At 36.0% G+C, this 12,411-nt stretch overlaps 1 protein-coding gene across 1 annotated transcript in view; it reads left to right on the top strand.

Moving 5' to 3' along the window:
• mctp1b (multiple C2 domains, transmembrane 1b) overlaps positions 1-12,411 on the top strand; it is a 49,658-nt gene that overhangs the window by 21,902 nt on the left and 15,345 nt on the right. Inside the window, exons 7-9 of the mRNA XM_055207668.2 lie at positions 2,129-2,446; positions 5,912-6,005; positions 8,531-8,633. Coding sequence (XP_055063643.1) covers positions 2,129-2,446; positions 5,912-6,005; positions 8,531-8,633 — 515 coding nt within the window. The remainder of the gene's footprint in view (positions 1-2,128; positions 2,447-5,911; positions 6,006-8,530; positions 8,634-12,411) is intronic.

The following is a 12,411-nucleotide window of genomic DNA, read 5'->3' as shown; positions in this document are numbered from 1 at the left end:
TCTGTCTGTCTGTCTCTGTTTGTCTCTTTCTGTCCATTTCTCTACTGTATCTCTCTGTTTCTTTATGTATGTATGTCTGTCTGTCTGTCTGTCTCTTTCTGTCCAGCTCCTCACTGTATTTGTCTATTTTTTTCGGTTTGTCTCTTTCTGTCCATTTCTCTTTATTTATCTGTCCATTTATGTCTGTCTGTCTGTCTGACTGTCTCATTCTGTCTATGTCTCTACTGTCTGTCTCTTTCAGTTTTCTTCTCTTGATTTCTCTGTCCATTTATGCCTGCCTGCCTGTCTGTCTGTCTCTGTCTTTTTCTGTCCCTTTCTTCACTGTATCTGTCTATTTCTGTCTGTCTTTTTCTGTCCATTTCTCTTTATTTGTCTCTCTGTCTGTCTGTCCGTCTGTCCGTCCGTCCGTCCGTCCGTCTGTCTGTTTGTCTGTCTGTCCATTTCGCTACTGTGTCTATTTCTTTGTCTGTCTCGTTGTCTGTCTGTCTGTCTGTCCGTCTGCCTGTCTCTTTCTGTCCATTTCTCTACTGTTTCTATTTCTTTGTCTGTCTATCTTTCTCCAATGTATTTGTCTATTTCTTTGTATGTCTGCCTGTCTGTCTATCTATCTCTTTCTGTCTGTCTGTTTCTGTCCATTTCTCTACTGTATCTATCTATTCTTGTATGCTTTCTGTCTGTCTGTCTGTCTGTCTGTCTCTTTCTTCACTGAATCTGTCTATTTCTTTATATGTCTGTCTTTCTGTCTCTTTGTTGCTGTGCATTTTTCTACTATATCTGTCTATTTCTTTGTGTGTCTTTCTGTCTTTTTGTCTGTCTGTCTGTCCCATTCTTCATTGTATCTGTCTATTTCGTTATATGTCTACTTCTCTTCCTGTCTGTCTGTCTCTTTCTGTCTATTTCTCTTTATTTGTCTGTCCGTCCGCTTGTCTGTCTGTCTGTCTGTCTGTCTGTTTGTCTCTTTCTGTCCATTTCCATACTGTGTCTATTTCTTTTTCAGTCTTTCTGTATTTCTGTCTGTCTATCTTTCTGTCACTTTCTTCACTGTATCTTTCTATTACGTTATATGTCTACTTCTCTTCCTGTCTGTCTTTCTGTCTGTCTGTCTGTCTTTTTCTGTCCATTACGCTACTGTGTCTATTTCTTTATCTGACTCTCTGTCTGTCTATCTTTCTGTCCCTTTCTTCACTGTATCTGTCTATTTCTTTATGTCTGCCTGTCTGTCTATATCTGACTTTCTGTCTGTTTTTTGCTGTCCATTTCTCTACTATATCTGTCTATTTCTTTGTTTGTCTGTTTGTTTGTTTGTCTGTCTGTCTGTCTGTCTGTCTGTCCCTTTCTTCAATGTATCCGTCTATTTCTTTATATGTCTACTTCTCGTCCTGTCTGTCTGTCTCTTTCTGTCCATTTCGCTACTGTGTCTATTTCTTTGTCTGTCTCTCTGTCTGTTTATCTTTCTCTCCCTTGTTTCCCCTTATCTGTCTATTTCTTTGTCTGTCTCTCTGTCTGTTTGTCTGTCTGTCTGTCAGTCTGTCTTTATGTATGTCTGTCTCTTTGTCTGTCTGTCTGTCCATTTCTACACTGTATCCGTCTATTTCTTTATATGTCTGCCTATCTGTCTATTTTTGTCTGTCTGTCTGTCTGTTTCTGTCCATTATTCTACTGTATCTATCTATTTATTTGTATGTCTGTCTTTCTGTCCGACTCTTTCTGTCCATTTCTCTACTGTTTCTGTCTATTTCTGTCTGTCTGTCTTTCTATCTGTATCTCTCTCTCTGTCTGTTTATCTCTTGTCTGACTCTTTTATCAATTTTCATCGTGTTGTTTCTTAATACATTTATGTCTGTTTCTACTGTATATATTTTTATGTTTCTTTGTCTCTCTGTGTAGTTCATTTGCCTTATTGTTAGTAGCATTATAAAACAGTATCGAGTGCTTTCTCTAGGGGATTTTTTACAACAATGTCAAACAAAGCCAATTCAATAGGCTTTTAGATCTGGAATTATCGGTTTTATAAGAATATGTACATTCAGCAGCAACATTGATGCCACCATGGACACATCAGCGTTTACAGTATTTCCAGTCAGCAAATACCCATGCCAATCCTGACACTTCTTTCCCATAAAAACAGACCATTCCTAAAACTCTCAACCCTCAATGGAGAGAACAGTTTGATCTTCATCTGTTAGACGAGGAGGGGGGAATCCTGGAGATCTCTGTATGGGACAAAGACATTGGCAGGAGAGATGACTTCATCGGCCAGTGTCAGGTGGATCTGTCCAAATTGAGCAGAGAGAAGACGCACAAGCTGGACGTTGAGTTGGAGGAGAATAAAGGACGACTGTTTCTGCTGGTGACTCTCACGGCCACTGCCGCCGTCTCGGTTTCTGACCTGTCTGTTAACATGCTGGGTGACGCAGAAGAACGCCAGGAGATTATTAATAGATATGTAAGTCTGACGGCCATAAAACCAGTCATAAGGGTAGATTTTTTTTAATTGAAATTTGAGATGCATCATCTAAAAACTGAATAAATTCATTTGATGTATGGTTTGATAAGAAAGGACAATATTTGCCCGAGATACAACTATTTGAAAATATGGGGGTGCCAACAATATATTTAGAAAATCCCTTTTATATTTGTCCAAATGAAGTCATTAGCAACACATGTTATTAATGATAAACACATTTTTTATATAATTACGGTAGGAAATATACAAAATATCTCCATGGAACATGGTCTTTACTTTCTATCTTAATGATTTTTGGCAAAAAAAGTATAATTTTGACCCATACAATGTATTGTTGGCTATTGCTACAAATATACCCGTGTGACTTATGACTGGTTTTGTTGTTCATGGTCACATATGTTGCAAACCACTGTGTTTGAAAATGATGAAAAAAGTTTTTGACACTGTGTGGCAAATATTGCAAACTAATAGCATTTGTTTCCTGTCAAACTAAACGTTCATCATTTTTAAAACCTCTTTGAAAACCTCTGGGCCACATTCAGCATCTCTCGTACTCTCATCCAGTCACATTTTTAAACGGATTCATCTAAACGCCTTTAGGATCGGTTTCGCAGACATGACTTAAACCTAGTCCCAAACTAAAATGCATGTTTGAACTTAACTGAAAACAAATTGCACTGAAGTCCGAATTAAACCAAAAATCATAAACTTTGAAAATGTACTTTCGCCGTCTTATAGAGATCATTTTCTGGTGACGTCATCTAGACGACTTGATCAGTCTTATGCTGCTTTCACACCAGCCGCGGTAGAGGCGTCAAGCGCGAGTGATTTCAATGTTAAGTCAATGTGAAGACGTGTTGACGCACATCTGAAGGGCTCGCGGCGCAAATGAGGTGTTTAGCATGGCGAGGTAGACGCGATTCCGCCTCATTCGCGCGTGTAGTTTGAGCGAGTGGCGCGAATTGAGCATTGCCATGGCAAATGCGCAAGTTGAAAAATTGCAACTTTGGCGAAAAAACGCGCGCCGTGTTAACCAATCAGGAGCTTGCTCCTCTAGTAGTGACGTGATTACAGGAAGCAAGCGGAGTCGCAGTAGACGCGAATTTGACGCCTCAAACGCGGCTGGTGTGAACCCATGGTTATGCTGCGTACACACCAAATGTGAAGCATTGTGTTCCTTGCTTTAGAGCAGTGGTTCCCAAACTTTTTCAGCGTGCGGCCCCCTTGTGTACAGTGCATTTTTTCGCGGCCCCCCGGAAGAAAATTTATAACAAAAACAGTTTTAAAATGTTATATTTTAACTAAACAAAACATAAAATTATACCTAGTAGTGCTGTTGGTTAGTTGGCTTATTATTTTTTAGGTTTAATTACACAGAATTCATGATAAATGAATGTATTTTATAAAATGTCATAAAACTGGGGCCCCCCTGGCACCATCTCGCGGCCCCCGTGGGGGCCCCGGCCCCCAGTTTGAAAACCACTGCTTTAGAGTACTCGTGGGATTTAACTTTGTGTCATGCGGATTTTTCGCTCGGGTTTAATATTTTCAACTTGCACGAAGACGTGTTTGAGGCGAATTGCGTGTTTTTGTGGCAGTTGGGTTGCCCAATTCGCTTCATTCGCAGTCGCATCTATTCACGTCTTTGCGTTGACTTTGTATGTAATCTACTCGCGCAAAACGTTGAATACACATTTGGTGTGTACGTTCCATTATGCCAGTTCCATTTCTAAATATAACGCCTACTTTTCTATATCCAATCAAAGCACAGTGGAAAACGCAAGCCACACCCACGCGTGCGATATGGGTTAACTTGGGAATACATTAAAACACGGAAGTGTACACTAAAGCGTTTACGCGACTGAAACGTCATGCGACTGTAGGCGCTTACCAGCGTTTTTTTAGCTAAGTGCTTTGTTGCTTCTGTTTTGTTTACCAGTCATTGTATGATGCGCCGGTTGGTTGTTGTGGTATTTGTCCCGCCCACCTCCACTGTGATTGGATGGCTGAGTGAAAAGTGACATTGACGAGCTAAGCGTTTCACACAAAATTTTACATTTTTTCAACTTTGGGCGCTCAGTGGCAAACGCAGAAAATAAACTCCATTATTGAAAAGCGCAGCGCTTCCATTGGAAACGATTTAAAACATATGCCGAACTCCGGCGTAAACGCCATGGTGCACAAGCCCCCTAAATATCATAATTTACTTAAGGCCTAATCCTGGCTTAATTTAAACCTCGCCTGTTAAACCGACCCCCATAACCTTTTTTTATTATTCTGAAGTGAGTTAAAGCCAAATCCAGCCTCAGTTATAAGCATTAAGTACTCGCATTTGTTTGCAAGACTTCTTTGTTGTATATCATTGCTTACTACCCAGGCAGGCAGTTTGTGTCAAATTTTCTTTGAATTGGTTACTTTGTTTTTTATAAACGTAAAGCCAAATAATACCTAATTTCTAACTGACTTGAATAAGAAATGCTTGTTGATTGAATGTCTTGATAATGCTTTGCCGTGCCGTACACTTTAATGACCAAAAGGGGGCGTAAGATGACCACAGTCCACTGCAGCATTAATACGGGGCGCTTCTCAATTCTTATTTGTCCATTCTTGTTTCCTTTCCTCGCTTCATTTCTTTGTATCTTAGCTCCACCATCTTGGGATGCGAGGGAATGATGAAAAATCGAAGCACGACACCTACACTTTCTGTATTAAGTTCATTCTCTATTATTAAATATCAAGTGCATTAAACACAAAAAATATTAAACAATGAAATAAAGTCAAACATAGCCCCAGATTAAAATAAAATACGTACTTAAAAACGCATTAAAATGTATGTGAAATGTGCCATTAATCTTAAGAGGCGATGATGTGAAGGGGGAGGAGAATTTATGCATGCGTCAGGTTTAGTCGATAAAACACTTGTGTATCCTCGCTCAGGAAAACCTCCTCACTCCTTGATCCTCGCCTCCTCACGGTGCAATTAAAGAATTGACATCTGATAAAATCAGGAAGCATCAATTTGAGGATTGAGAAGCACCCGTGGTCTCGGTAATATTGGGGGTTGAATTTATGAGTTACCCAGAGAGAAAGAGAGAGACATCTCTTCCTTCAAAGCTGTCTCTCATCTCTATTCACAGCTTGTCTTTGTTTTGGCCTCGGTCCCTGGAGGGCCGGTCAGTGAACCGCTTACAGAAACAGACAGACCTTTTTTCATAACAGCTGCATAATGAAGATGTATTCGTGAGAGCCACCAGATAATCTGACTTGGCGTTTTTCTAGCAATGTCGTGGTTGCAAAACTGCTCGCAGACTGTGATGCGAGATTAAAGAAAGTTCATGGTCAGATTGAGCTGTCAGAGACGTGTGGATGTGTTGCCACCCGGCAGATGAGATGCGATGCATGTGTGCTAAATGTTTGTGTCTTGTTTGATTTTTTTTTTTTTAGAGTCTTCTGAAGTCGTTTTTTAACTTGAAGGATGTGGGAATCGTGCAGGTGAAGATCTTGAGGGCAGAGGGGCTGATGGCCGCTGATGTCACGGGTAATAATTCAGATTGTTGCTATTCTGTCACTTCCTGTTCCACTTACTGCAAAAATTTACGTTTTATTTCCATCATACTGTAAATATCTAACAATTCTTAAATTGAGATCAATTCACTCGATAAGCAAAATAACCCATGATATTAAGTCTTGTTTTCATGCAATCAGGCATATTTAAAAAATGTGACCCCAACTAAGTTGCATGTGTATATTTGTAGCAATAGCCAAAAAACATTGCATAGGTCCAAAGTCAAGATATTTTTTAAAACTTCCTATGTAAATATATTAAAAAATATATTTATTTTTAATATGTGTTGCTAAGGACTTTGGACAACTTTAAAAATATTTTTTTGCATCCTCAGAATCCAAATTTTCAAATAGTTATATCTCGACCAAATATTGTCCTTTACTAACAAACCATACATCATTAAAAGCGTATTTTTTAGCTTTCAGATGACGTATACATCAAAAAATGTACCCTTGTTGAAGCCGATTGTGTAGTGGGCAGTGCTCCAACATACGGCGCATATGCACTTTCGGCAACCCGAGTTCGAATCCCGGCTCGAGGTCCTTTGCCGATCCCGTATCCCTCTCTCCACCCAATGCTTTCCTGTCCTCTCCTAATATACTATCTATCTAATAAAGGCAAAAATGAGCCAAAAACATGTGCTCCAGTGTCACAAATATCTGACGGTGGGGTCAGAAAAATGTATTAAATGAAGTGGGAACTTCAGTTAAGTTTATTTTATTTGATTTCAGCATAAACTCACGTGATTTTAATATTTATTTACTTAATCTCTTGGGTCACTCAGTAAATTAACTTGATTTAATAATTTTTAGATACATTTACTAGAAAACAAGATAAAAAATAAGTAAAAATTGCATTGTAACTACTTACGACCATTGAAATCCAGAAAATAGGATTTTGAAAATTTTTATTTATTATTTTATCATATATTATAACACAAAACAAATGATGTAACTAATATAAATAAATAAATAAATATATAATCTGATGTTTGAGCGTCGCACTGAACACTTCTGATGTAAAATATCATGTTAAACACCCTCACATATCTGCAATGTATTCAGGCTTTCCGGCAGTTTTCTGAATGTTTTGTTGTGGTTTATGCCTCAGTCTCTCCGCTAAAAGAGTTTGATGGAGAGATGACCGTCTGAAAGGCCGGAGGAGAGCCCCCTCGCCGCTATATTATTATTAATTCATATAGTTTTTGTAGGTTTTCTTTGGACTTGCCCACCTCATGGGTTCTGATTTCACGGTTCTTCTGGTAGCCACCATGGTGGACGGACAAAAGCTTAAAAGAAGCACACACACTTTTTTCTCTCTAGTTGGAGGAATGCAGTAGTCTTCAATGAAGACCTTTCAAACTTTACTACATTTTTCCATCTGATCCGCAGCATCAGCTCACATGAGACTTTGTTTTCTGTTTTACGCACCGTGATTGTGGTGAGAAAGTGTGTGTAATGAATTTAAATGTGGGGAAATGTTTAAAATTATGCGGTTTCTATTTACATAAGCAAACCGAGTAAAAGGGAACTGAGATTACTTTTATTGCCATCTAAAAATATTAAATCAGTCAAGTGAAACAGTTAACCTAGATGTTTTACTAGTATGTGTTTAAAATATCCAGACATCTGTTTATATATATATATGCAAAGTTTTTAAACAAACAGCATTAATGGGGAAGTTGTGTAGTTGCATTATAAACACACAAAGTATTGAGCAATAAAATGATTGAATTAATAATTAGTTATATTTATTATGTATAGCTCGGTGGTATAGTATTGTGTTAGCAGCGCAAAAGGTCATGTGTTAAGACACATACCAAAAATATACAGATAAAAAATGCGTAAATGTAAACGTAAAACAATTATTTGTGAGAGAATATGATTGTGAAATATTTAAACCTGTTATTTTGCATGTGCGCTATTATTCGGTATATCACAACAACTCCATCACTTATTTATTTTCTTTCTTTTTTTTAAAGAGATAGTGCACATTAATTAACACAGACACTTAAGTCCATCATACAAAAATTTCAGATTCATGTAAACATGCCAAACGGGCTAATTTTCTTTTTTGTCCTATAGTCCCCAATTTGAAGCAGATTTATTTTTTATAAAATGTATTTTTATAGTTTAAAGGGATAGTTCACCCAAAAATGAAAATACTTTCATCATTTATTCACTCTCATATTGTTACAAACATGTATTAATGTCTTTGTTCTGATGAAAAATAACAATAAGCAGATATGGGGCACCATTGACTTCCATAGTAAGAAAACATTTTACCATGGAAGTGAATGGTGCCCCAATCAGATTTTTTTTTAATTACTGTATTTTCATGTGAAAGAAATTTATACAAGTGTGCAACAACACGAGGGAAACGTAAAATTGGCAGAATTTTCACGTTTGGGTGAGCTATCCCTTTAAAAGTCCAATTGTTTTTGCTGCTGATATCATCTGCGTAAGGTAAACAGTGATAAACGTGTTATTGTGTTTCAGGAAAGAGCGATCCATTTTGTGTAGCAGAGCTGAGTAATGACCGTCTGCAGACGCACACCGTCTATAAGACGCTGAATCCAGAGTGGAATAAAGTCTTCATATTGTGAGTCTTATCATACACCTCCAGATAAATTCAAGCATTCACTACCCATAGGTGGATTAAGACAGAAAGCCAAAGATCAACAATTTGATTGTGCAATGTTATATTAAAAACAACGGCTACACTTTACGGTGCGGTTGTATTTGTTAACACGCATTAGCATAAGTTAATGCATTAGCTAACAATGAACAATACGTCTACAGCATTTATTAATTTTAGTTCATGTTAAATGCACCAAAAAAAATTTTTTTAATCAAAAGTTGTTAACTTTAGTTAATGCACAATGAATTAACATGAACAATTGTGCATTTAAAAAATGCTGAAAAACTATATTTATGTTAGCTTGAATGAAAATGTGATTTTTTATTATTTTAAATTATTAAAGGTTAGCTTTTGTCTGTGCAGAGCCTTCATCACCATGTTAGTGTATTGTGGGTTTTTGCCAGGGTGTGGATACTTACTGGTTAATCTCAAAGAAGCCCACATGGATGTCTTGAGTCTCTAAATGTTTTAGTCTTCTCTGTGCCAATGGCCTGGTTGGCTGCATGCCGACATATTGCGTAGTAGCGGCTCAAGTTTGAATCCTTGCTTTATTTCCTGTCATCCCCTACACTGCATTCTCAAAATGAAGCAGTTAAGGCCAAAAACATACAGTAACTTAAAAAAATGTTCAGGTCTTTAAATAATTAAATGATTAAGTGGGGTTTTATCGTCCGCCTGGTGAAACATGCTTAGGGAAGTAATAGCAATCTGTTTATAAAGCCGCACAGTTGGAGGTATCGTTCACAAAAGCGCAGCGCCCACACCCCTTAGCAAACACCACTAATAACAAGCAAGTGGAGAAAATCAAGAGCGCTCTACATCATTTCTCACTCATTTGAAGTAGATAAGTCAGATTATGTTAAATGCAATGCTTATTTCTATATGATCTTTGGTAGCTTTGCATTTTTAGGGATTCGTACTAAAATATGTTAAGTCATTCCCCACCAGAATTTTTAAAAAAAAGTGATTTTCACAAAATGCTTTCCAGGAAATTTTTCTTCTATAAATATATAAACCTACAAATATAGCAAATAAAAGAACAGATCCTCTGCTTTCAAACTTTTATTCTATCTTCATTTGAAGAGTTTGGTTCCAAAACGCAATAAATCCATTTTGACAAATTTTGGTAAAAACGTGTTTTCTATACCAAGAAAGTGACAAGATGAAAACCACTATTTTCTGTTACAAACTTTCACATAGCATCTTTAGGTTATAAAAACATACAAAATTCAAATCCATAACTTGATTTTCAAAGATTTATTATAAAAACGGATTATTTTTTCCACAAAATGCAATAAATCCATGACAAGTTTTTATTCAAAATGCTATAAATCTATTGAATCAATAGCCTATATAAATGTGCATTCATCTTTGCCATGTTATATTCATTTAGTTGACTAGTTATACACACTAATTAAAAATATAAACATTAATGTCATTAATCAAAACACTTACTTTGTCATATTAAGAACACTGTCATTGCTGCGGTTATACTTGACGTCGTCGCTTAACGTTTTCCCCAGCGATCAGCTGTAAAATGTTTTGGTCCTGCTCGATTTTCGTTGACTTTGAGTAAAATAATGTAAAGTTTTTCATAAGATCCCCTGGGGTTAATGTGTTATCATTATTACGTTTCTTTCCCGTCACAGAAAACCATCACAGGTTTATCAATGCTAGTTTTTTTTTAATACAAATTTTTAGCAAAAAGCTGAAATAATTGCATTTTTGTAAAGTAATTTTGTTAGAGATCAGATTCAGAACGATGATCAAAACATAGATGGAGTTTAAAATGTTGTTAAATTCGTTCTTATAAATTGGGTTAGAGTGCCATCTAGTGATACAGATTTAGTGCTGTCTCACGATTAGTCGCGACTAATCATTTGCAGAAAAAAAGTTTTTTTTTACATAATATATGTGGGTGTACTGTGTATAATAATTCTGTATACACGCACACATGTATATAATTAAGAAACATTTGCATGTGTATATACATGTTTATATTTTTATATAAATATAAGTATTTATTATATAAATATATATATATATATATATATATATATATATATATATATATATATATATATATATATATATATATTAAATTATACATGTATGTTTGTGTATTTATATATACATAATTATTATACACAGTACACACACATATATTATATAAACAAAAACTTTTATTCTGCAAACGATTAGTCGCGACTAATCGTGAGGCAGCACTATGCAGATTACCGTAAATTTTGTCAGGAAAGCGTCATTGGCAGGAAAATGTTTTCTCTTACGTGCCGAGATAACTCGTCGATGGCGGGGAAAGAGTTAAGCTTGTAAATTTGATCACCAGAAACACACAAATTTCACTGGCAATTAAAAGGTTATTAGTCAGTAATTGAAATGCCTTATTTTCACAAACATCACTTCATTTGATATTCAACAAATTTGACTTTCCCAGCAAAACCCTCTAAGTACAAGCAAAAATCTTTACTTCTAAAAAAAGTCTTTAGTCACTCTTCACTGTACTTTCTGAATAAAGGTGAATTAAATATGGTCAAAATTGGAGATGTTCATATTGACCGGTTACCCGAAGGTAATAATTTATCACAGATTAATATTATCAGTTTAAGAAAAAATATTTAACACTCTGTGCATATCGACACGTGCCTACAGACATTTTGCCACTTTTATATCCTTAATCTTTGAATGTCCTGTAAATTACGTAAATTATAGCTGCCCTGACGGTCTGGTAAAGTAATAATTTGTACAAGAAATCATTTGTGTCTGTGCTTGAGTATGGTTTTAAAGCTGCACGGAGATGCACATTTGTGCTCAAAATGTCGCGGTCCATCTCGCGCACGCTCAAAAGGACAAACCTTCGCTAATCGCATATGTTTTAGACCCTGACCATAAACATCTCTCTTTTTGCGCAATCGGAGAAAGAAGACGCAAAACTCAATTTTTTTGAAAGTGTCCTGCTTTAGAAATGGCCACTGTGGTAGATAAAAAAAGAGAAGATCCGCCCTCTTTGAAAATTTATCTGTGGACTGATCGCGTACTTTTTAATAATGTAAAGTTGCGTGAAAATGTATGAATCCTGGTTCTATTGCTGTTTGCATGTTTAAATTTAATAAAATGTTTGTATTGTTTGTATTTTTTACTCAATTGCAGTTTAATTAGGGCTGTCAAAAGATTAATCGCGATTAATCGCATACAAAATAAAAGTTTTTGTTTGCATAATATATTTCCGTGTTTATTGTGTGTAATTATTATGTATATTTAAACGCACACATACATTTAAGAAATGTATATATTTTTACATTTATATATAAAATAAAATATATAAAAAATCGGCGAAAAAAAATATATATAACTGTAAATGTTTCTTAAATGCACATATGCATGTGTGTGTATTTATATATACAAAATAATTACACACCCATATATTATGCAAAAACAAACTTTTATTTTGTATGCGATTAATCGCGATTAATCTTTTGACAGCCCTAAATTTAATATCAAAATCAGTTAACGTTTGGTTAACAAGCTTGGGAAAATTTACTGAAATGAACATCCCTAGTAAATTTGGCAACCTCCTTTAACTTGGACCTTGACGTAGGCTACGTGCGTCGTCATTCATCCAATTCTTTTTCCGTGCACTTGGATGACTTTGCTGATAAATCGGCGTGATGTTTAATGGATTCTGCCAACAAACCGGTATCTGAATCACTTAAAGCTGGGA

The sequence above is a fragment of the Misgurnus anguillicaudatus genome, chromosome 12 (genome assembly GCF_027580225.2).
Source record: "Misgurnus anguillicaudatus chromosome 12, ASM2758022v2, whole genome shotgun sequence".
Lineage (NCBI taxonomy): Eukaryota > Metazoa > Chordata > Actinopteri > Cypriniformes > Cobitidae > Misgurnus > Misgurnus anguillicaudatus.
This window is presented reverse-complemented; position numbering and strand designations above follow the sequence as displayed.